The following is a 26,431-nucleotide window of genomic DNA, read 5'->3' as shown; positions in this document are numbered from 1 at the left end:
AGCACCCCCTCTTTGTAACCTCTAGTTCTGAATCTCTGGATGCTACTATTGGCTGCCTTGCGGAAATCCTGTTCCTTCGTGTTGTTCCTCTTGATTCTTAATAGTTCCCCATAGGGTATACTATTCACTAGGCTTGTAAGGTGACTACTGGTCGCAAATAAAGTCGAGTTACCAGCAGTCTCCTTACGAAAAAGCTTCGTGTGGAGCCTGCCATCCTCTACAAAGACTGTCAAGTCTAAATAGTTGACCTCCATTTGGCTAAATGTCCCTGTGAACTGTAGGTTATTATTGTTCATGTTGAGTACCGCAACATATTCTTTTGCTAAATCGACTGACCCCTCTATAATAATAAAAAGGTCGTCAATGTAGCGGTACCAACATTTGACAAGTTCATTCCACTTTTTATTTGCTGGGGACCAGGCCACCTGCTCCTCCCACCACCCCACGAATAAATTCGCGAAGCTGGGGGCGGAGCAGGTACCCATCGCCACGCCCGTAAGCTGTTTGTATAGATCTTGGCCAAACAAAAAGATATTATTATTCAGGCAGAATCCTAGGAAATCAAGCAACATTTTGTTGTGTTCAAAATATTTTACCGGTCTTGTTTCTAGAAACCAGGAGATAGCAAAAAGTCCTTCCTCGTGCCCAATGCACGTGTACAAACTGGTGATATCTATCACCAGCATAGTGTAACCATCGTTCCAAACCACATCTTCAATTATATTTAAAAAATGCTTAGTATCCTTCAAATAGGATCTCAAACCAGTAACATGTGGAGAAAGAAAAGAGTCAACATACATTGATAAATGTTCTGTGAGGCTGCCCTGTGAGGCCACAATCGGCCTACCAGGAGGATTCAGTAAGTCCTTGTGTATTTTAGGTAAGTGGTAAAATGTGGGGGTAACCGGATTTGGACATCTCAAAAATAAATTCTCATCACAGCTCAACATATCACTGTTATACCACCTCAAGATCATATCGTGATATTCCTTAATGCTGTTGTTATATACAGATGTATTAACTTTAGTGTATGTGCTGGAATCATTTAACTGGCGTAAAGCCTCCTGTTCATATTGTGTCTTGGTGAGCAAAACAATATTCCCCCCCTTGTCTGAGGGTTTGCACACCAAAGACGAGTCCTCACACAACTTTTTGAGTGTCAGATGCTGTTTATTTGTAAAGTTTTGTTGATCATATTTCAATTTCGTATTGCCCCTCATTTTACGTAAATCCTGTAGCACAGCCTCAGAAAACGTGTCTATGGCATCTGATCCCATCACGGGCATGAAGGTGGAAGTCGGTTTAAAAATAGTTGCACCCCCTTTCTGCTGTACTCCCATGTCCGTGATCAGCTGAGTATTTCCCAAATCATCAGTTTCATCATTGTCCAAAGGTTCATTCCTTAATTCTTCCAGAGACCTGATGCTAGCCAGATCTCTGCAGGTAAGAATATTGTCCTCCGTGTTACCGACAGCCGTCGGTTTAATCCTAGGTGGTTTAGTCTTAAAGTGTTTGTGGAGTTTTAATTTTCGAGTAAACTTGAATAAATCTATTCGCGTCTGAGTGAACTCCAGATTTTTTTGCGGGCAAAATGTGAGTCCAAGCTTCAGAATGCTTTCTTCCTCCTTTGTTAGAATTTTCGAGGTCAAGTTTACAATCGTCAAATTATCCCCATCTTCTTTTTCTACTTCTTGTAGAAATTCTTTCTGCTCCTTGTCAGGGGTGGCGAGCCCACGATGTTGGCGGCTCCAGCCCCCCCTCCTCGTTTTCTGGAGTTCACTCAGACGCGAATAGATTTATTCAAGTTTACTCGAAAATTAAAACTCCACAAACACTTTAAGACTAAACCACCTAGGATTAAACCGACGGCTGTCGGTAACACGGAGGACAATATTCTTACCTGCAGAGATCTGGCTAGCATCAGGTCTCTGGAAGAATTAAGGAATGAACCTTTGGACAATGATGAAACTGATGATTTGGGAAATACTCAGCTGATCACGGACATGGGAGTACAGCAGAAAGGGGGTGCAACTATTTTTAAACCGACTTCCACCTTCATGCCCGTGATGGGATCAGATGCCATAGACACGTTTTCTGAGGCTGTGCTACAGGATTTACGTAAAATGAGGGGCAATACGAAATTGAAATATGATCAACAAAACTTTACAAATAAACAGCATCTGACACTCAAAAAGTTGTGTGAGGACTCGTCTTTGGTGTGCAAACCCTCAGACAAGGGGGGGAATATTGTTTTGCTCACCAAGACACAATATGAACAGGAGGCTTTACGCCAGTTAAATGATTCCAGCACATACACTAAAGTTAATACATCTGTATATAACAACAGCATTAAGGAATATCACGATATGATCTTGAGGTGGTATAACAGTGATATGTTGAGCTGTGATGAGAATTTATTTTTGAGATGTCCAAATCCGGTTACCCCCACATTTTACCACTTACCTAAAATACACAAGGACTTACTGAATCCTCCTGGTAGGCCGATTGTGGCCTCACAGGGCAGCCTCACAGAACATTTATCAATGTATGTTGACTCTTTTCTTTCTCCACATGTTACTGGTTTGAGATCCTATTTGAAGGATACTAAGCATTTTTTAAATATAATTGAAGATGTGGTTTGGAACGATGGTTACACTATGCTGGTGATAGATATCACCAGTTTGTACATGTGCATTGGGCACGAGGAAGGACTTTTTGCTATCTCCTGGTTTCTAGAAACAAGACCGGTAAAATATTTTGAACACAACAAAATGTTGCTTGATTTCCTAGGATTCTGCCTGAATAATAATATCTTTTTGTTTGGCCAAGATCTATACAAACAGCTTACGGGCGTGGCGATGGGTACCTGCTCCGCCCCCAGCTTCGCGAATTTATTCGTGGGGTGGTGGGAGGAGCAGGTGGCCTGGTCCCCAGCAAATAAAAAGTGGAATGAACTTGTCAAATGTTGGTACCGCTACATTGACGACCTTTTTATTATTATAGAGGGGTCAGTCGATTTAGCAAAAGAATATGTTGCGGTACTCAACATGAACAATAATAACCTACAGTTCACAGGGACATTTAGCCAAATGGAGGTCAACTATTTAGACTTGACAGTCTTTGTAGAGGATGGCAGGCTCCACACGAAGCTTTATCGCAAGGAGACTGCTGGTAACTCGACTTTATTTGCGACCAGTAGTCACCTTACAAGCCTAGTGAATAGTATACCCTATGGGGAACTATTAAGAATCAAGAGGAACAACACGAAGGAACAGGATTTCCGCAAGGCAGCCAATAGTAGCATCCAGAGATTCAGAACTAGAGGTTACAAAGAGGGGGTGCTTAAACAGGCAATGAGTAAAGTTTGCGACCTGGATAGGAGTGAACTACTTAAAAAAGAAAAACCAGAGAATACGGAGAACAACAAGTCTGTTGGAGGGACATTTAGAATGATTACAACGTTTTCCCGCAATGCCTCTGAATTAAAACGCATTTTGCGTAAGCATTGGAACATCCTGCTTACTGACACTGTCATTAAGCAAGACTTACCACCTCACCCTCTAGTCACCTTTAGGAAGGCACGAGCACTTAAAGATTATTTAGTGCATAGCCATCATGACGGGACCACGTCTAGATCCAAGTCCGAACCCCTGAAAGGCTTTTACCCTTGCGGGAAATGCAAGGCTTGCAAAGGCAGTAGGCGCATCACACAGTACAATGTACCTGGGGTTAAACAACCTAAAAAAATAGGAAAGTTCCTCACATGCTCTACACCTTACGTTGTGTACTGTCTAACATGTCCTTGTGGCAGAAGGTATGTTGGCAGCACAACGAATCCTGTTAAATTAAGGATTTTAGAGCATCAAAGGGCAATTCAAAATGCAGACGTGAACTACCCTGTAGCCAGACATTTTGATAAAGAACACAAACGTAACAGGGATCTGTTAACGTACTTTTGTCTGGATTCCGTACCTGCCCATGTAAGAGGAGGAGACAGGTTACATAAATTAAGGCGATTAGAGTCGCGTTATATAATTGACCTACAAAGCAAAATGCCAGAAGGATTGAACGTACATGAGGACTTGGCAGTCCATTTGATTTAATGAAATCCAACTAGGACTTTACTGATCAGTTGTATATAATGTAAATATTGCTTATTCTGTTTAAAATTGCTTCGCTTAGCTTTTCTTCACTCTTCTCAATATATTGCCTTTTGTAATTTGTATTGTCACTTGATCTAATTTGCATTAGAATCTGTTTTGGCCCATTCAGGGCGGGATAATGTATAATATGAACTTGTATCGAATGCACATAGCCCATCTGTGGGCATTATGAGAATGGCAATTTTTTGATTGATCAATTTAGATCTAGAATATGTATTGCCATCAATTTATTTGTGCATGCACAGTTGTACCCCGCTTGATTTACAGAGCGGTCTGCGACATGTAATATCTGTTGACCATTCCAAGATGGCGACCGGGTTCACCTCCAATGGTCCTATCTTTGTGTCATGCATTAGTATCACGTGATGACTTTAAATACATTGTGGCTTCGCGGCACTCCGTTGTTTTGAACACTGACGAAGGCCGAGTGCCGGAAGCGCGTTGTGGAAAAATAAACTTTAATCGTGTATTTACCCCCGAGTGCTGCTACCTGATTCCCGTAAATTGACGGTGAGGGTTTGTTGGAGCCGATATATATATATATATATATATATATATATATATATATATATACATATATATACATATGCAAAAAAGAAGGAGCGAACTCTGGGTAGTTTTCAAGTCTTTAAGCATAGGACTCGTACAGTGCTGTCCTTGCCGAGCTGTAAAATTACAAAAGCCATTTATCACTCCAGGCACAATATTACAGCTTTGAATTAGTGAAATACCAACTCAAGCCAACCTGAAATTAGTAAAAGCAACCGGGCACTGTACTAGTCCTATGCTTAAAGACTTTGCTGTATAAATTGCAAAAGACTTTGTCATTTTCTATCTCGGCGTGGATAGCACTGTGCTAATCCTATGCTTAAAAACTTTGATAGAAAAACAGACATTTGAGGTGAGCAGATCTAGAGTGTCGCAGGTGTTGAGAGTGCTCTAACAGGGGCTGCTTTCCCCCTAAACTTTAGAACTACCCAGAGTTCTCTCCTTCTTTTTTGCATAATTTATGCGTCACTCTTTGCCTGAAAGGGTTTTGTTTTGATATATATATATATATATATATATATGTGTGTGTGTGTATACATATATATATATATATATATATATATATATATATATATATCATGTGGCATCTGCCTTCCTCTCACAGAGTCAGTGCAAGATAGTGGGAGCAGGACCCACTGTATATGAAGCAGAGAACCCTGTGTTAAACTGAAACAGAGGAAGAAAACTCACACTCCCAAATATTGTTGCAGTGAAAAGTTTAATCCAAAGGTGATGCGTTTCGACCAGAACGGTCTTTATCAAAAGCCATGGGGTCCCCGGACCACATGTTAAGAACCACTGTCCTAGGGCTTATTCATGCTTATTAATTCTCCTAGTTGACCTTTGTCTTAATATGTCTAGAGACAATAAGATTTTATTTTTATAGAGGACCATGCCTGATTCTGTTTCAGAAGTATGGATATTCTGGCAGCCGGAAAGTTTCCTCAAAACTCTAAAGATGTGAGCTGATAACAGTGCACCACAGCAAAGAAAAGACATACAGAATATTTTAACATTTTAGGAACCTGTAGAACTAGGAAATCAATAATATAATCTTTATATACAAATGTGTGTGTGTTTTACACAGTGATATTCTGTTTAATTATAGTTAGGTCAAAGTTTCCATAGGAAGAGCATTTTAGGGTTTTGCTAATACCCTTGGTGTCATTTGACTCATTTGCATGAAACTTTTCAAAAAAAGTAGTTATCCCACATCAGCTCCCTCCTGGAACATTTTGGGGTGATCTGCCAAGCATGAGCAAGAAAAAAGGGGGTTCCAAAACTCTAATTTCCATATTAATTCCCTCAGGAAAATTCTGTTGCAGATACAGAAGTGATTGCTGAGCAGTGGTACACCAAATTTGACAAAAAGTTTTAACTTTATTTTACTTTTTTTAGAGAAATCTGCTTTTAAAGAGATGCTCAGGTGGGCTTGAAGTGGTTAAAATAACCGGTATGCCTGGACTGTTGGTGCCCAAATATGTTCTGATCAGACACTTTCAATAGCACTGTTAAATTCTTATTGGGTGGACACATGTTCAGAATGCTGTATAAGCCATCACAGTACTTGGGGACAAACAAACTAAAAAAATATAAAGGGGCATGGTGAGCTCACTCTGACCCCCTGAGGCAGATGGAAGTGCCCCAAAGGAAACCACTTGATTTGCTGGCCACAACATGGACACCTTTTTGTGACAGCCATTACAGGGCTCGGGGACATGGTCCTCATGGAAATGTACTGTAGTGACGGCCAGGCATCGAGGGTCACAAAAGGAGCAAAGCACATATAAAGGTTGATAACATATTTTAGCCAGAACATAAATAATTTTTGGTGGTGTTATACACACTTTATCAATGCTGGTGAGTACGCAGGTGACTTTGCCCCGTGAAAGAAAGCTGACTCTGTGCTGGGATTTGATGAACCATATTTGGAAGGAAACTGTTATTTCTCCTGATTTTCTCATACAGGTTTATGATGGTGATCCAAAAACTAAAATAAGAGCACATTTTCTATAAATTCCCACTATGTGAGAATGAAGTCTGATATTCTTAGTAATATGTGTATTTGCAACAACAGCAGCCAGTGCCGGCTTTAGTGCTGGTGGCCCCCAGTGCAACAATCTTTTTGGTGCCCTCCCCAATGACCTCCTTCTTCTCACGGATTCCCTCACAACCACCCTGTAACCGTGCCCTCTCATCTTTCCAGACCCCTCTCTCACATACATTTAATTTTTTTACAGAGCTACTCATTCCAGTATAAGGTGTCAGAGTACTTTACAACACACACATCATACAGAGACAATGAATTATACATGTGTACATCAGTCTATAAAGATGTGTTATAAAAGACATTGAAGATTGCAAGATGTGGGCATCACATTTCATCGATACTAGTAGGCAGCATATTTGAAGAGGGTTTGGTCTGGAGAAGCACAAACTACCACAGTGGTTGGGAGGGAGGGGGTTGGCTTTACTAATAAGAATGTATTAAGACCCAAAGTAAGCCAGTCAGTCAAAAACACTTTATTCGATTAGTTAAAATCATAAAAGACAAAACAATTCATACATACAGAAATTTGAGCATTTCATATATTTACAATCTCAGCGCGAACCCATATAAAACAGAAAAAATACAATTTGTATAAAAATCAGTCAGGTTTATACATTTATCAGCAAATTTTTCATTTTAATTCTTATTGCTACCACTAAAAAACTAGCCACATGAAAAATGTTGCGGGTACTGCCTAACATCTGGAGATAAATAAGAGCAGGTCTGACTTGTATGAAGGCAGCTTCTCGCAGAATCGGTAGCAGATATTTTTTCCTTATTTCTGAATAAAACCCACAAAACATAATAAAATGCATTGTATCCTGTGATGAGAAATGATCACAGTTGCAGGGCGGGCAGCATTCTGGATTACCCCATGTTTGATAAGTACCCAGGGAATAATGTATCTGTTTAAATCTAAATTTTGTCAATAAAACTCTATGATAGGGTTTAGTCACAATTTTTAGATATGGCTTAAGTAAGGGGGAAATCAATAACATATAATGGGATCTTACTGTAGGTTTTAGTAATTCCTGCTCCTCACGAACCAATCTAGTCATATCTCCAAAGTGCGACTTAATCCAATTTACATCCTCTTTCCTAATACAAGATGGAGTTAAATAAAGCTCAGGGCGGCCTAACCGTTCAAATGTTGTTCTCAGGTATTCCAATCAGGGTACCCTTTTAGCATAATCCAATGCTACAATATCACTCAATATAGCATGGTTCAAAGTTATTTCTTGGTTAAGCCAAGTTTTAACCCAGAAAGTTAGTGGGCCCATTTTCAATTTATCTGTGACATATTCCAAGCCTACCTCTGAATGTATTGAGAAGGTGGGAGTAGACTGAGGGACTGTCAAAAGGTATCTCAGCAATCTATTTTCCGCTAATTGTATCTTGTCCTGCGATACGTAGCCCCATAAAAAGGAACCATATGTAGCGATTGGAATGCATTTTGTGTTATATACCTTCAGAAGGGCCTCCATGGGACCCAAAGTAAGCATTATTAGCAACATTTGAGTAATGAAATATTGGGGGGAAAAACGAAGATATAATGTATAGCATGAAGTTTGCATGCAGCTCTTTGACAGTTCTTAGGTCCCTGTGCTGTATTAGTATTGTCACTTTTGAACTGCAAGTAACAAAAGGATTTCTGTGACAAAAGCAGTAACCAACTGAGCTATCAACATAATACACGGTTCAGTGATCTGCATGGTGCACATTTTTTGGCAGCAGGGACATTAACCCTCTGAGCTACTTTAGAATAAGTCAAAACTGACACTAGACAAAACTCTGCCCTCTCCCCAGCAGCAACATTAATCACCAAAGTTATTTTGACATTTTTATTGTTTGAAACTGGTGGCCACATACTGCACTCTGCAGCACGTGCTTTTAACCCTTTCTATGCTGATGACGGAACCGCTCCGTCATCAGCTGCGGTGGCGCTTTGATGATGACGGAGCGGTTCCGCCATGGCCGGGCCTGCGCGGCGCGGATTCCGCGCCTGCGCTAGTCGTTCTATTGAGCGGGCGGGCCATGGCGGAACCGCTCCGTCATGAGCACAGCGCAACCGCGGCTGGTGACGGAGCGGTTCCGTCACCAGCATGCGGCCGCCCCGCCCCCTTAGCGCTGCGGCGGAATAGCCACCGCAGTGATGCGGTTAAAACAATGTTGTTTGTAAACACAGCAGGCCAACTCCAAGGTGAGCGCCAGGTGCGGCTGCACATGTCACACTGCCCTAAAGCCAGCCTTGGCCGCAACAGCCTGTCAGTTGATTTCCCAGTGTTCTACTGCAGCTTACCACAGTGGTCAAATAAAGAACTAAAGTGTTAACATTCTTTATTTATCACAAAAGTGTGCACCACCTGAAGTCATTTTCTTTAACAATGAATAAAGTGAGCGGGTTCTTTTTGCCATTTAAATAATTGTTAGTACTCTAGAAAGCTAAATTGGGGACACATTTTCTATCAATTCTGAGCTTATCTTGCTTATCCATTTCAGTAAAACATTCTGAAATGCAGTGACCAAAAATGCTCTGTAAAAATGAAATCCTACAGAGCTTTGTTCCTAAAAACATTGACAGTTTTATGAATCTTATAAACCTACTTTGGATAAATACTCCTACTTGCTGATGCAAATTAGAACAAAACAATTAAAAAGGTGCTGGACTAACATGCTATTTTGTATTTCTTTTATATAGATATAAATGAAATCAATGCTCTGGGTGTAGTCTTTATTGAGCTTCTTATAGTTCGATTATACTAATTTCTTCTGTCCTATGCGATAGAGGAGGGATGCTGTAACACTAAGTAAACAAGCTGATTGCTCTACTATGAGTTTCTCAAAGCACTGCACATATTCTTTGTGCAATTTCTGCATTCTAATCTCCCTCCGGTGTTTTTTTCCTAGAAATAATTTTCCTTCGTGCCATCACACCTGCGTATCAACCAAACTACCATGCAGATATCATATTCGACATAACCGAAGGAAACCTGAGGGACTCCTTTGACATTACCAAACGGTATATTGACGGCATGACAGTGGGTAAGTAATAACTATTTTTCTTCTGCTAACATGTAACTTTGTCCCGAAGCAGAATGTTTCTTCACTGATGCAACATTTGCATTACAATCAGGAGATTTCATTTTTCTTAACCCACTTATCAAACTGTAGAAAGGAAGAACACGTGAATGTATAAGTAAAAAAATTACGTGAAATCAGCACTCAGAGATATTTAAATGTGAACAGGATGAAAAATGAGCTGCAGGAAACCTGTTCTGGTGAAATTTTTTGATCTCAGTTAAATCCTATTTCTTTCAATGTAAATTACATTTGTCGTGTACTATTCCAGTAATATTTGGCCTTTTTCCCCTTCTCCTCCACGTTAGGTTTTTTTTCTTCAGGTCTTTTTGTCCTGGCCTCTTCATAGGTTCATCATATCTTCTCCTTTCTTATCAGGCCTATTCACCATACAACTTGATTCCTCTCCACCAGACCGTCTTTACCTTCACCCTTCTCTTTCAATTTCCTGTACGTTTAACAGAGATGGGGAGATCTATCGCAAATGCACTGTTCTGCGGTCCCCTCTGCCTTAACTCCACTTAATTTTCAACTATTCCTAATATCTACCCCTCCACTCTCCCCTATCCCATTCCTTATTGATATGTTTCTCTTATAATTTCCCTCAGTTCTCTTTCTGTTTCTCGTTCCTGTTCGGGTCACAGTAGAAACTGACAAAATACTACCACTTTTTGACACAAAAATGTGTCCTTTATTCCCCACACATCTGCTTATCCACGCAATACCTATTTAGGAACTGTATGAAGTTTAAAATATACATACAATATATGAACCACAACTTTAAGACTATAAGAAAGAAAACCTAATCTCTTGAGCTTCAAATGTTAATGTTCAATATGTTAATGTTTTCTGATAGCATTATCAGTAGGACAGGTAACTGGGCATTTCACTTTAAATTTATTTTTCAGTGTATTCTGGTAGTGCCGAGGAAGAATGGACACCCCAATGTTGTTAGAATATTAGCTATCATATGAGAAGTGTATTAAATATTCCTTTAGATAAAAAAAGAAGGCTATTCTCAACTCGGTAACAATTCACTGTACAAGACAATTAAAGTTCCAAGAGTTCCACTGACACACATGAATGATTTTATGAAGTGAAATAAATAAATATAATACTGAGAATTTATAAACCGTTTGCATTACAGACACCAATAGAACGGCATTAATGACCTCTTAATGAAATAGTGCTGCAGCTTTGCTGTTTTTCACAAATGTGAAGTAAAGTTAGAAGTTATAGTGTTTATAATTGTCCACCATTAGCATAGCATTCGCTTGGAAGAAAATCTTCACGCACTGAAGCTTGTAGCATTTTCCTAAAAGCATCTTTTTTCATTTCTTCTTCCACCTAAAGAAAATTAATTCTTCCCTTCCTTCATATCCCGTGTAAAATGAGTGTCCAAGTTCCTTTCCCACGCTTTTTTCACCACTTATTTTGTGTTCTTGCTACAGACAGCATTGTATCCAATACTTTAGCATGTCCTTAAAATAGATGCAACATGGTAGCCATCTTGTAAATATAGAAAATGTCTAAATTTCAAAATGGCCAAACATTATTTTCTATGCCTCCAAGATGGCCAACATGTTTCCACACGTCATGTTACAGCTATCTTGGAATTATAAAAAAAATGACATGCCAAGATGGCCAGCCACTTATGTTGTCTTCGCCAATGCTAGAGACATTTTACAAGTGTTGGCAATATCAATACAACAGTCAGGCATTAAAAAAACGAGACTGGTTGGCTTTGCCAATGCTTGTTTCACTTAGCCGCAAGTTTAGGTGTGTGGAGAAATGCAGGAGACTCATTACAAAGGGAGTAAATAAACAAGTTTACAACTCTGAGGGTGTTAATCTCTTTGCATAGAATACTCGAGGTGTCAAGACAAGGAATACATGCAGAAGTGCTAACATACACGAATCCTACTTTGTAAATCAGAATTGACTTATGGTGTGAACGTTCCACTTTTTTGTCATGTGAAATTCTGTCTAATATGCAGATTCTTTTTTGGGATTGTGGCCCAGAGCCCTGAAGCACTATTAATTATCATCAGCTCAGACCCATGGTAATGAAAAATTTCCTAGCTATCGTAACAGAAAATTTCAATTCTATTAAGGACTTGGAGGTGAGGATTATGCCTTCTCTCTTTACTTTTATTTACAGCAGCCAATTTTAACACAACAAGACTACATTTCCCATGAACCCATGGGAAATTTGTAGTAAAAGAAAAGTGTCCAATTAGGAACAGTCCTGGATCCTCCAAACAGGGGCACTCCAGTTCCAACATAGTCTGTCCTCGCTGGCCCTTCATCCTCTTTTGTCATGCGAAGTCAGCTGTTAGATCACATTCATGCATCCTGTTTATTCGCATCTGACCCTACGAGGACAAAGGTACTTCGTCACTCAGTTAATAGGTATTCATCAATCCTGTAAACCAAAAGCAGGGAGGCAGATTTCCAAAAAATGACAACAAAATCAGGACTCTCAACAGTCTAGAATCAAACTGAAATACTTACTCCAGTACAGGGTGGAAAATCTTCATCCAAAAACCCTAGGGCGGGATTATCTTCACCTATGAGTTCTTAATAGAATTGAAACCTTCTGTTACGATAGCTAGGACATTTTTTATTCTATGTCAGGCCTGGAGGCAAGGATTATGCTAGTTTAAAGCTTGCTCACCATGAGGTGAGCCATGTCCAGCACTGGCTTGAAGTAGAACCTTTTAAAGGGAGAGTCCGAAGACCGATCCGCCACATTGAGGATATCCTCTAAACGGACACCCAAGCCAAATGCTTTCGAGGCCCTTGCTCCTCGAGCTGAGTGTGCTCCAAAGTCCTTGAGACTTATACCTGCCTCTTGCATAACCCACCTAACACCTCACATCGTGGACTCCACTAAATCACTGGGAGTTGTGCTAGACAAAAACCTAAACATGCAAGACCACATCAGATCATTGACCAAAGGAGCGAACTTTCAACTTAGCATCCTAAGAAAACTCAAACCCTTCCGTCCCCATGATGAGTTTAAATTGGCAGTGCACGCACTTGTCATCTCCAGATTAGAATCCGGCAGTGAGACTCTTGCGGTCTGCCGAAACTCAGTTTAGTACCTATCAGAGCATCTCTAAATGCTGTTACAAAACTCATCACGGGTTCCAAGAAGACCAACCACAATTCACCTGACCCGAAATCGCTCAATTGGCTTCCCTTTGAAGCAAGGATACAACTGAAGATCACTTGTATGCCCCATAGAGCACTACACTTCAACACCCCACTCTACCTGACAACAAGCTGGAACTCTTGGGTGGTTCCAGGTCCACAAGGAGCACCGGCACACTGCTGCTCAAGTCCAAGAAATGTAACAAGCTTAAAACCTGGCATCGCCCTGAGAATCTGGATCTCCCTTTCAGTGGAAACAAGAATGATTCCCTCTACACTTGCCTTCAAAAGGGAAGTCAATCCCTACTAATGAACAATGTGTTGATCTAGATGCTATGCTCCTTTTGCCTCTAAGTTACTGTATACTGTCTTGTTTGCTCTTAATGTATATTGCCCTACTTGTCGTTCTCACCCAACCTGCTTCCTATGTCCACCTCAATTTAATCTTGCACTTGCTGTACATTGTCCCATTGTTTCCCTGATTTCTCTCCCCTAGCTATTTTCCTTTGTCTGCCTAAATCATATGTAAAGCGCTCTGATACCCACCTGGGACTTGTTTGTGCTATACAAAAATTTAAATAAATAAACAAATAAATCTGGCTATGGTGGGAGAGGACACTGCCTTAAATGGTTTGTGTAATGCAATAAGGAGTTGACGTTCTCCTGGCGGCCGGAACTCCTCTGTCATTTCTTCATATGCCTTCAGGCAGCGGACCACACACAATTTAGGTGAATCTGGAAATTATGGATATGAGATTATTCTTGTCCCACTTAACCCTTCTATGCAGAGGAAAAGTCACTCAATTCAGAGTAAAAAGCCTTGCTGTGACATCCAGAGCTCTCACATCAGACACACATCAAGCCTGAGTACCGAGGTTCTGGATCCAGCGATAGCTTGCACACGAGGGGGTGCTCCCTGACTGCAGCATTATTAAGCGGCAGGTGGCCTGCCGAAATGGCTGAACGAAAGGTGTTTATAGACCTGTAAGCCAAACCACTAGAGGCTAGGTGGGCCAGACAATCCAGGATGTGAACCACATCTGCATCCAAGGGATTGAGACTCTGCTGCACACACCAGTGGGACAACCTGCCCTAGGTGGACCTGTAGCGTTCAACTGTACTGTTCACCCAAACTTGAGCTATGAACTCTTCAGACTTTTCCAAAATTACCCGGGACCTACCATCGTCCCCGGTAATTCTCCATTCCATGAGCCACAACGAGTACCCCTGAACCAGTGGGTGGGGAACTTGGTCGGGGTCCAGAAGAAGATTTGGAAAGTGGGGGCGTAAGATTGGAAAATTCCAAGAAAGTTCCATAAGAACTGGAAACCAGACTTGAGAGCTCCAAAAGGGGGTGACTATTACCACCTCCACCCGCTGCCTCCTGAACTGAGGCATAAGCCTTGTGATCATTGCGAAGACAGGAAAGGCGTACCCCTTCTCCTGACTCCAATCCTGGAGGAAGGCATCCATGGACACTGCCTACGGATCCAGTCTCCAGCTGTAAAATCGCGGGAGTTGGTGGTCGAGCCTCGAGGCAAAGAGGTCTATCGAAAAAAGAACCCAAAGGTCCTTCAACCTCCTAAAAACGAGTGGGTCCAGCATCCAAAGGCTGGAATCCCTGAAGTTACGGGATTGAAAATCCGTCACCAAGAGATATTCCGCTGTGGCTGACAGTTGATGATCCAGACAGTACTGACAAAAACTGGCGGCCAGGTTAGAGAGGGCTTTGGATCTCGTGCCCCCTAAATGGTTGATATAACGGACAGCGGATATGTTGTCCATTTTTAGAAGAAGGGATGACTGAATGGAATCTCTCGTCCAAGAGCAGACGGCCAAGGAGCCCGCCAGGAATTCTAAGCAGTTGATCTGTAATCTCCATTCTTCTGGAGACCACAACCCTCCTGTCAAATTCGCTGCACCTGGCTTCCCAGCCTATTGTGCTGGCGTTGAAATAAATCTAGCACGGACCCGAAGATTGCTGTTCCAGACTTCTATGTGTTGTAACCACCATTGGATCCCCTCTCGGGTTTCCTCGGAAAGGATCACCTTGTGGGACTAGGGAAACCCTCTGCGCAAAATATCCTGCTTTGAGGCGCTGTAGGGCTCGGTAGTTGAGGGGCCCCGGGAAGATGGCCTGGATGGAGGCGGAGAGTAGACCTACTATTCGGGCTAAATCCCTGAGAGACACCGGTCGTTTTGGGGGGGGGGGCCCGTCTCAATTTGTGTTGAATCCTTGAGACCTACCTGGCCGGAAGGCTGAGAGTAGGGGAAGTGGAGTCTATCACTAAGCCGAGAAACGTAAGAGATTGGGAGGGTGTGAGAACCGACTTTGATTTGTTGATTACAAACCCTAGGCTCTGGAAAAGATCCACTGTCATCCGAAGTTAACGCAGAAGTTGTAGAAGACACACATCCATCAGGAGCAACTCGTCCAGGTATACGATCATTCGTATGCCCGGAGCTCTTAAACACCCCACCACTGGCTTGAGGACCTTGGTGAAGCACCAAGGGGCTGAGGATAGGCCGAAACGGAGAGATGCAAACTTGTACGTCTGCCCATGCCAGATGAATTGGAGGAATCATTGGAGGGAGGAATAACCAGAATAACCAGGTAGGCGTCCTTTAAATCTAGCCGTACCATCCAGGCTGAGGGATGCAGGACATCTCTGAGGAGAGAATTCCCTCCATCTTGAAGTGGCGAAAGATCAGCCACTCGTTGAACCCACTGAGATTGATCACGGGTCGCTTGCCCCCATCTGTTTTGTCCACCAAAAAAGATGTTGGTGACGAATCCCCTGGGATGAGGAGTGGAGAGGACGATAGCCCCTTTGGCCAGGAGGGATTCGATCTCTGCGTGTACTAAGGAGGTTTCCTGGATGAGACGGGGTTTGCCCGGTTGGCCGGTTTCGCCCACGTAATCTATGTAGAAGCCTCGAACCGTTTGCAAGACCCATGGATCCTCTGTGATGGAAGTCCAGGCCTGGAAAAATCTCCCCAGCCTCCCGCTACCTTTAATCTGGAAGATGGGAGAACACTCACCAGGATTGGATGAGGCGGCAGCTCCTCGATACCCTCTGACCTTGCCACGTCGGCATTTTGCAGGGTAGAAGTTGCCAAAATGGCACTGATCCTGGTACTGTCCCTGTCTGGAGCCTTGCTCTCTTAGGTGTTGGTTTGAATGGCGGACGGTCAAGGGGCCCCAACCTCGACCAGCCCCTCGGAAAGAACCGCACTTTGTCAAGGGAGGTAAAGGTGTTGACAAATTTTCCCAACTCCTTGACAAACGGTTCCTCCAAGAGTCCTCCTTGACCCATTGCCCTAGCTTCAGAATCAGTGAGACCCCCAAGTGTGGGGTCTACCTTGAGAAGAAGGGGCAAAGGCGCTCCATGGAAAGGGCACTAATAGCGTTGCTCAAAAATACAATACCCCTTTGTGCCCACCCGGAAAGGGACTCAGGGTAGATTAGGGAGCCTGACGTCTTGGCCTCCTCGGCCATGTCCAAAATCCTAATGAGGGGTCCTAAAATGTCCAGGAGCTTGTCCTGACACAAACGCCAGGACCTATCAATCCCTTTTTTGGTATCTCTTATGAATTTTTGCAAAAACATGGCCATGCTGGTATCAATTTCTGGAGTGAGGGTGACTTTACCCTCCAAGGAAGGTCAAGGGCATTCTGCACGGAGACAGTTACGTACCTCTTTCTCTAAGTTTTTCCTAATGAGCATTGCAACTTAACTGGCAACCTTATCAGCTGGGACCCAGTCCGATGAGCAGGGTGAATGATTTCATCAGGGTCGAACATGTCAGAGGTGTCCTGAGGTCAGGAAGGAAGCCAGGGTCTGGAAGGGCTGGGCTCAGCGCAAGCATCCCCTGTGTCAAGAGTCGCTTAGTCCTGAACCCGTCTTCACTGCCCATATCTTAATGCTATATTGTTATATACTCTTTTGTGACTATTTTTAATAGCTTATGCTGTATTGTCTTCCATACGATTCCACAAATGTACCTTGAGGAAACGTACTTGCACAACTTGTAAACCACTTTAATACCTTAGAGTCTAGCTAGCACTATATAAAACTCAAAAATAAATAAATAACATACTTTGGCAAGGGAGATGGACCAGTATGATTCAAGAGTTTGTATGCACCAGTGTGCATGAAGAAAGATAGACACTCGCCTCGCCCCCATCTTCAGAGCCTGTGAACCCACCAGCAAGAAAATTATCCTGAAAACAAACTCCCAGGAGCAATGCAACAACTGCAGCTAGCAGCCCCACCAATCGCAAGGCCCTCCAGTATACCCCCTCTCACACTTCAGGTTTAACAGGAAAAGCGTAAAAAAATTAATGAAGCAAAGAAGGAGCATGACCCACCACCCAGGAAAATCCACCGGGATTATAAACTTTTCAGTCATCCAAGAACTTTAACCTACCTCTCAGAAATCTTAAGTCTCAGATTTCTTGGATTTTGTACTCTGGGTGACTCTCTACCATTAGAGGTGGCGGAAGTAGAACTTTTCTTCGCAATAGCCAGTAACCTATGCCTTAATTTGTAAAGTATGAAAAGTTGGATTGGAGACAATAAGTCATCAGGCTGTTCTATTTCACAATATGGAAAATTATGAAAAACATGGTATAAGGTTGAAAGACAGGGACCGAACTAGCCAAACTCAGGAAGGTAACCTCCAGTAGAAAACATTTGGCTTAGATTGGCCGTTTTGACCATAGCGTGTTTCACCTTGTCAAGAATTTCAGCAATTAACATTTTTGAACATTTAAATGATCAATACATTCTACAAGCTCTAGGACTACTGGAGCCAAAAGATTTGAGTCTGGGAAGATTTGGTGTTAAAACCCTTGAATACAATAGAGAGATGAAACCTTGATTTGTGGCATTTTTGTAGGACAATTCAGGTATGACTAGGTATCTTGATAAGTTAATTTGAGTTGTGTTTTTGAAGCATTGTATTTATTGCTTCAGACATTGATTCACCCTCAAGGTGTGTTGGTCTGAAGATGATATTCAGAAGAAAAGGCATATTAAATTCCTAGGCCTGGATAGATGTAGATGTGCCTTGCAAAATAGAGAAATATTCTAAGATTCCTGATCAGAAATTATCAAAATGGAAAGGCAATGAAGATGAAGAAATATTAGTAATGAAGATATGTGCATTGTTTGTGCTGATAGAATTTCTTTAAATGGTGTAAAATTAATCAAAATGGGAGAAAAGGACACTTGTTACCACCATACCTTGCAAACCACTGGACACAGGAATATCAACAATGAATATTGGAGCGGTTGTAAGCCTTGGTTCAAGTGAAATTGGAGGAGATAACAGATATTCAAATATCTTACTGTATGTCATCTTCTCCTGACCACAAACTGGGCATTAGGTGACATACTGTTAAACATCTAATTTCACAGATGGCCACCAGAAAGCTCTGACCTAGATCTAGGTTTGTCTATACACCTCAGTATCCTGTGATAGCAGTGTCATGGCACATTTTCCCTTTGTAACTCCTCTGTAGGAATCAATTAAATCAAAGTAGTCATGAATGACAAGTGATCAAGGGAACTATGGGCTTATTTCTATCTATCTATCTATCTATCTATCTATCTATCTATCTATCTATCTATCTATCTATCTATCTACGTATGTACAGCTCCAAATATCTGATAAGGATCGTATCATCAAAAACAGTAGGGGATTTCAACATAGAGTGGAGAAAAGGCATCTGTGAATACATTCTTTGATATAGGTCATACTGATAGAAGAAGTAGGCTTAGATGTCTGTTGTTACGATATTGCATGTTGTGAAGTCCCTGAAGATTTCACTGGTCAGACGTAATTTCAAAAAGTTTTGAGGATCCCAATCCAAAGATGGCTTCTTTCTTGACAGGCAAATTCAGTTGCCAAGAGTTCTCCATCTAGGAGGGGAGGGAGTAATTGCATTCACGGGGAGATAACAAAGAAACCAAATTGGGAGTTACAAATTGTTGTTTTATGCTCTTACTGCTCTTCCCGAGTTATTTGCTTCAACAATGAATCATTTAGTTGGATCAGGATGATGAAATATTTATGCTTTCATAAAGATGGTCTTCCGATTTTGAAAAGCTTGCTCTGTGGAGGACCTTGTTCAATTTTCAATAGTCCATTCAGGTCCTTAGGGGGTCATTAGGATGGCGGGCGTACTTGAGTCCTCCTGCCATCCTAGCGGTAACGGGACCGCCCGCCTGTCATGCGGCGGTCCCGCACCCCTGATAATGATGCCACAGCAGCGGTCGCATCTGGCAATTTAACATTGAGGCGGGTGCTGCTGGCTGCTGCACCCGCTGCAATGTCAAATGGCCATGTTGTGCAAATCCCTGCACAACGTGGCAGGCACCGCGTAGTGCCTGCCACCTAATGCATGGAAATGGAGGGGGTACCATGGGTACCCCCCCAGTCCACAACTGACCCCCCCCTCAGAGGGGGCCCGTAACGGGCCCCCCGAACCCAGCCTCCGCCAGCATCGTGATCGGGCTGGCAGTGCCTTCAAGGCACCGCCCCCATATCCACTGCCTTATCCGCTCTGCCAGGCAATCCTTACAATTGCCTGTGGCGGAAGCGGGGCGGTGGGCTTTGTGCCCGCCACGCTTGCGGATTGATTCCCCCCACCATCCTGATCTGGTAGGGGGAAATGGGCATGGAGATGGCAGAGGGACCGCCACCGCCGGGCCGGCGGTGGCCATCCCTCCACCATTGTAATGAGCTCCCTATGTCCTTTGATTGTTTTTTAAAATAAAAAAATATATAAAGCCCTAGCTGGAGAAGAGCATCAAATTGTATATTCTGTAAATTAGCCTAAACATATTAGTTGTGAGTTTATTTTTCCCACTGCACATAGATTAACATTTTCTAAAAGGTATTGAGGCTTAACGTTCGGTTGGTATTACTCAAAGAAATTCTCTGTGCGGAGGTAAAGAAAAGTCAGTGAGTTTGCAGATGATCTCTGAATAATCCTGATATTGTAGAAGATTCTGTGTTGTTAAAACTACAGTTGTATTCTTTGATTTTATTGCTTCTCTTCAAGAGGTGCTCAATAATCTCCAGAAGACCAATAATGCTAATGGCAGAATTGGGAAGACATTGATATAGTTTGAGTATCACAACTGATGAGTGGATTATCCTTGAGCAACAATGGCAAAACAATCCAAAATATATGGCATAATTAGAAATTTTATCAAAGACAGAGTGTGTCTCCTTGAGAGTACCAAACGATGCCAGCAACAGAATAGTCCTTTCTTTTACTGGACCAAGTTCTAACAGCATTTGGTTAAATGTCTGAAAATATTATGAAATCTCTTTCAGAACTCAAGATATGGGATTACTCTGTGCCCAGTCATCATGAACATACATACCTGAAGCACCACAGTCGGAAAGTTTCGGAATGTTAATCAATATATTGTCTTCAGAAATTAGAGAAACTTGCAAAAGAAATAACTGAGTACTGATTTCTCTAGAAAATGAGGCGAAGGGAGCTAGTGAGCACTTGCCTCCTTCTCTCTTACTGAAAACTGGTGATGGTGTCTTCCTGGGTTCTTGGTTGGATGAAGCAGACAAGCTCGGAATAAATAACTGTCTCCTCCTCAGTTAGGCAGAACCCAACCTTTCCTCTGTGATCTTTCACAGCCTCTGACAGAGATCACCTTGTAGTATCAGTCTGCATAGGTGATTTGTAGAAGCATCCGGAGGGCTGACCTATATCTTGCAAGAGGAAAAGGTTTGGGACTAATGGAGTGGTGCGGACACTTGACTCTCTTTCTTTTTATTTTTGAGTTCCAGGATGCAATGTTAAAAATGAAGCACAGTCTCTACGAGCTCAGAAAAAGATGTTGGCTCAGCGGAGTGCAGCAGTTTATCCGTAATTCCTTCATCAACAACCAGGTTAAAAAGTGCCACCTAAGTGCTTCTTCCAATCCAGGTTTTCTCAGTGGCCAGCTAATGAAAATGAGATGTGTAGGAAAGAACATCAGCATTTCTCTTGATGGATATTGCCTAAATCTTCAGTAGAAAATACTCTGTCTGGTCTCTCAAACATTTTCATGAAAGAGCTCCACAAAGTTTAGTAATCATCCATACATGGGTTTGAAACTGCTACCAAAGGAGTAGCTTGACCTGGATCAGTTCCAGACTGAAAACCAATAAGGTTCCACCTTTGAGCGATCAGAGACAAATTGAGCAGGACAAAAGGCAAATTGGACCCGAAGAGAATTAAAAAATTCTTTCAATTTAGTTGAACCTCCAGAAAAATGAAGTCTGCTTGGAAGATATTGAGCAGCAAATGTCTGGCTAGAACAGCATGCTCACTCCCCAGCTCTTTGAGCTCTTGAACTTGTTGTTCAAGTGCAGTTGCCAGGACCTGTGCTGGAACCATATTTGGGGCAGAATTAAGGAGTCATGAGCTTTGAAATCTGTCAAGCGCTGGATGCAATAGTCAGATCTTCTTCTCTTGTCAAGGCTAATCGAATCTTCTTATAGCCACTGGACTGCTTAACACGTCAGAATGTCAAATGTAAACATCAGGTGACTCTAAGAAAAGCCACCAAATTTAGGAGAAGCCAAGCAGCATAAATAATCTCTAGGCAGGCAGAAGAAAGATATGTAGAAATGAGTAGAGAATCTGGAACTCCTACATCCTAAACAGGAGGAGATGAGGACCGGATCCAGAGGGAGCAGGATTCCAGTTGCTCCCGCTGATGGAAATCCCTTAAAATTCATACTGGCAGGAAACACTGGAAACAAGAAGTAACATTAACCAGAAGGGAGAAACCTACTGCAATGGTTAAAGGAGCATTTGCGAATCACGGTACAGATGTTGAGAGTAAAGGGACATGAAGGTACAAAAGCATGATGTAACATACAGGATGTTGATCCACCATGATAGATTGAAAAACTCATGGCAGTGAATTACTATAGCAGCCTATATTGGATTGGGAAACATGTATTGTGTCACTTTCTGTTTCTTGGACAGAGCAAGGAGAAAATGGAGCTTTATTGTAAACAAGTATATAGAACCAGAGTTCTGTAAAGAACTTTCCAAGTTAAGGATTTGAGTGAATAGAAGAAATTGGCCACAACGAAGATTTTAACAGAATGAGGCGAGCGAGAGGGACCAATAAAATTCATGACCCAGAAGGGCACCAGCATGTTAGTAGACAGATAGTACTTCTTTCTTCCACTGTCTGCACATCCTATGGACCTGCAAGCATGACAAAGCCAGAATGCATCCCTTTCCCCTAGGAGCAACACAGCACCCTAAGGTGGGCACCTCCATAGCCACAAGACACCACTGTGGTCATGCCCATCATGCTACACTGCACAGCATCTGACACTAAAGCAAAACTGCATTACTGCTGCCCTTTTCTGTACTTGAAGGAAAGTTCACACCCCCTTTTTACAATACAGTTGATTGAAATATTTGTCCTGGAGTTAAGATACTTCCACCTGCCTCCCGGAAAAAATAACAAAAGCTCTGAGACCGCTGAGCCTTACCCAGGCCTGGTCGCCCCCACGCTCCTCCTGCTTCCTGCTCCTGTGCCTGAGATTCCCTTAGGGCAACCCAGCCGCCGCTGAGCCGCCCGCCCGCACCCGACTTTCCCGCCGCTGCCTCCCTGCGGCCCCGCCCCCCGCCTGCCCATTGGCCGCCCCGCTCCTGCCACCCAGCTGACCCTCCGTCCCGGCTACCTTCTTAAGGGGACCTCTTTCTCCACCTCGGGAGCGACCGCTGAGCCTTACCCAGGCCTGGTCGCCCCCACGCTCCTCCTGCTTCCGTGCCTGAGATTCGCTTAGGGCGACCCAGCCGCCGCTGAGCCGCCCGCCCGCACCCGACTTTCCCGCCGCTGCCTCCCTTTGGCTCCGCCCCCCGCCTGCCCATTGGCCGCCCCGCCCCCGCCACCCAGCTGACCCTCCCTCCCGGCTACCTTCTTAAGGGGACCTCTTTCTCCACCTCGGGAGCGACCGCTGAGCCTTACCCAGGCCTGGTCGCCCCCACGCTCCTCCTGCTTCCTGCTCCTGTGCCTGAGATTCGCTTAGGGCGACCCAGCCGCCGCTGAGCTGCCCTCCCGCACCCGACTTTCCCGCCGCTGCCTCCCTGCGGCCCCGCCCCCCACCTGCCCATTGGCCGCCCCACTCCCGCCACCCAGCTGACCCTCCCTCCCGGCTACCTTCTTATGACGTCCCCACGTGCGTGCAGCGTTCATGCGCAGCGGGCACACCAATTGTGCGCCGAAGGCGTGCCAAAGGCAAGCCCGTCTGCACCCGTCCGCGCCCAGCGCCAGAACCCCTGGCCCCCGCAGAGGCCATCCCACCCGCCGGACTTACGCCGCCACCACCCTCAACGCACTCAACACCGGCCGGATCCACGGATGCTACAGAGCCACCCCGCGACGCTCCCACGGACCCTTCAGCTGCCAATCCTGCAACTTCTCCTGCATCCGGACCGGCACTACACCCGCCAAGCCGAGCACCAGCAGCAACCACCTGAAGTGCATCCTGCTCAACACCCGCTCCGTCCACAGGCACGCCGTGGAACTCTGGAACCTGCTCGACACCACATCTCCAGATGTCGCCTTCCTCACGGAAACATGGATGAACGCCTCCTCAGCGCCCGACATTGCCATCGCCATCCCGGACGGATACAAGATCACCCGGAGGGACCGCGTCAACCAGACAGGAGGAGGCATCGCCATCGTCCACAAGAACACCATCCGCATCACGACCAACTCCGACGACACCCTCACAACCGCCGAACATCTTCACTTCCAGATACACACCGACCCCAAGACCACACTCGGAGGCACCCTCATCTACAGACCCCCGGGACCTCGCACACAATTCAGCGAAGACATCGCAGACTTCATCAGCCCGCACGCCCTCTCCTCTGCTGACTACATCCTCCTAGGGGACCTCAACTTCCACCTGGAGAACAACAAGGACAGCAACACCTCCACCCTGCTGGACAACCTTGCCAACCTCGGACTCAAGCAGCTGGTGAATACCCCCACCCACTATGCCGGACACACGCTTGATCCCGTCTTCTCCTCCAGCAAGGACATCGCCTTCAGCCACTCAACCGGACTCCACTGGACAGACCACAGCTGCGTCCACTTCAGCTTCAGAAGGACCACGACTCACCATCACCAGCAGCCGGTTCCCCGTAGGAGCTGGAACAAGATCACCTCTGACCAGCTCTCCACATCCCTGAACCAGAATCCTCCCGCCAGCTCAACGGACCCCAACCAAGCAGCCAACAACCTCACACAGTGGATCACCAACTGCGCTGACGACCTCGCACCCCTGAAAAACCATCCCAGCTGGCCCGGCAGCAAGAAGGCTTCCTGGTTCAACGACGATCTCAAGAACTCCAAGAAGAACTGCCGCACCCTCGAGAAAGTCTGGCGCAAAGACCCGACTACAGACAACATGACTGCCCTCAATCACGCCACCCGCAAACACCACCAGCTGATCCACACCACCAAGAAGACAGCATTCAAGGAACGACTAGACAACAACTCACACAACAGCAAGGAACTCTTCAGCATCGTCAAAGAGCTCTCCAACCCCAGCGCCGAAACCAACGCCATCACCCCCTTGCAAGAACTCTGCGACTCACTCGCCTCGTTCTTCCACAGCAAGATCGCCGACATACACAACGGCTTCGGCACACAGCCCACGAACCCAACCACCGAACCGACACACCCCACCACCACCCTCCGCGCCTGGAACCCGGTCAGCACCGAAGACACCATCCACACAATGAACACCATCCACGCCGGATCATCAACCGACCTATGCCCCCACCACGTCTTCAACAAGGCCGCCTCCGTCATCGCACCCCAACTCCGAGACATCATCAACTGCTCCTTCAACACCGCCACCTTCCCGGAGAGCTGGAAGCATGCCTAACTCAGCGCCCTCCTGAAGAAACCTTCAGCAGACCCCACCGACCTCAAGAACTACCGCCCCATCTCACTCCTCCCTTTTCCTGCCAAAGTCATCGAGAAGACCGTCAACCGACAGCTTGCCGCCTTCCTCGAGACGAACGGATCCCTCGACCCCTCGCAGTCCGGCTTCCGTGCCAACCACAGCACCGAGACCGCCCTCATCGCAGCCACTGACGACATCCGAGCCCTGCTCGACAACGGGGAAACAGCGGCCCTCATCCTCCTGGATCTCTCCGCAGCGTTCGACACTGTCTGCCACTGCACCCTAGTACAACGCCTCAGCAACGTCGGAATCCAAGAGAAGGCTCTGGAGTGGATCATCTCGTTCCTCGCCGGAAGAACCCAGAGAGTCCGCCTCCCCCCGTTCAGATCCGAGGCCACCGAAGTCATCTGCGGCGTACCACAAGGATCTTCACTCAGCCCCACCCTCTTCAACATCTACATGAGCCCCCTCGCGGCCATCGCACGCCAACACAATCTCAACATCATCTCCTACGCCGACGACACTCAGCTGATCCTCCTCCCTCACCAACGACCCAGCCACCGCCAGAACTAACCTACACGAAGGGATGAAAGACGTAGCCGAGTGGATGCAGAACAGCCGCCTGAAACTGAACTCAGACAAGATGGAAGTCCTCATCCTGGGACCATCTTCCTCCACCTGGGACGACTCCTGGTGGCCCCCTGCCCTGGGCAGCGCACCCAAACCATCGGACCACGCACGCAACCTGGGCTTCATCCTGGACTCCTCCCTCTCAATGACCAGACAAGTCAACGCCGTCTCATCTTCATGCTTCAACATCCTACGCATGCTCCATAAGATCTTCCGATGGATCCCCACTGAAACCAGGAAGACGGTCACCCAGGCCTCGTCACCAGCCGACTGGACTACGGAAACACCCTCTACACCGGAACCACAGCCAAACTACAGAAGAGACTCCAACGCATCCAGAACGCCTCCGCACGACTCATCCTGGACATCCCCCGTCACAGCCACATCTCCGGACACCTGAGAGACCTGCACTGGCTCCCCGTCAACAAGAGAATCACGTTCCGACTCCTCACCCACGCACACAAGGCTCTCCACGACCTGGGCCCCAGGTACCTCAACAACCGCCTGACCTTCTACACTCCCACCCGCCAGCTTCGATCGATCAGCCATGCCCTCGCCGCCGTTCCACGCATCCGTAGAACCACCATGGGAGGAAGATCCTTCTCCTACCTGGCAGCCAAGACATGGAACTCCCTCCCCATCCACCTCCGCCAGACCCAAGATCACCTCTCCTTCAGGAAGCAACTCAAGACCTGGTTGTTCGAGCAGTAGCAGACCCCCCTCCCCAAGCGCCTTGAGACCCTCCGGGTGAGTAGCGCGCTATATACATTTCTTGATTGATTGATTGATTGATTGCTTGGCTGGCCCGTAGGAAATAATGGGAAGTGGGATTAAATATC

The 26,431-nt window shown here is 45.0% G+C and overlaps 1 protein-coding gene across 1 annotated transcript in view; it reads left to right on the top strand.

Annotated features, from left to right (window-relative positions):
• FBLN1 (fibulin 1) overlaps window positions 1–26,431 on the top strand; it is a 900,993-nt gene that overhangs the window by 616,006 nt on the left and 258,556 nt on the right. The window contains exon 16 of the mRNA XM_078673831.1: window positions 9,670–9,804. Coding sequence (XP_078529957.1) covers window positions 9,670–9,804 — 135 coding nt within the window. The remainder of the gene's footprint in view (window positions 1–9,669; window positions 9,805–26,431) is intronic.

The sequence above is a fragment of the Lissotriton helveticus genome, chromosome 1_1 (assembly GCF_964261635.1).
Source record: "Lissotriton helveticus chromosome 1_1, aLisHel1.1, whole genome shotgun sequence".
Taxonomy (NCBI): Eukaryota; Metazoa; Chordata; class Amphibia; order Caudata; family Salamandridae; genus Lissotriton; species Lissotriton helveticus.
Note: the sequence above shows the minus strand (reverse complement) of the source record. Positions and strands in the feature narration are given on the sequence as shown.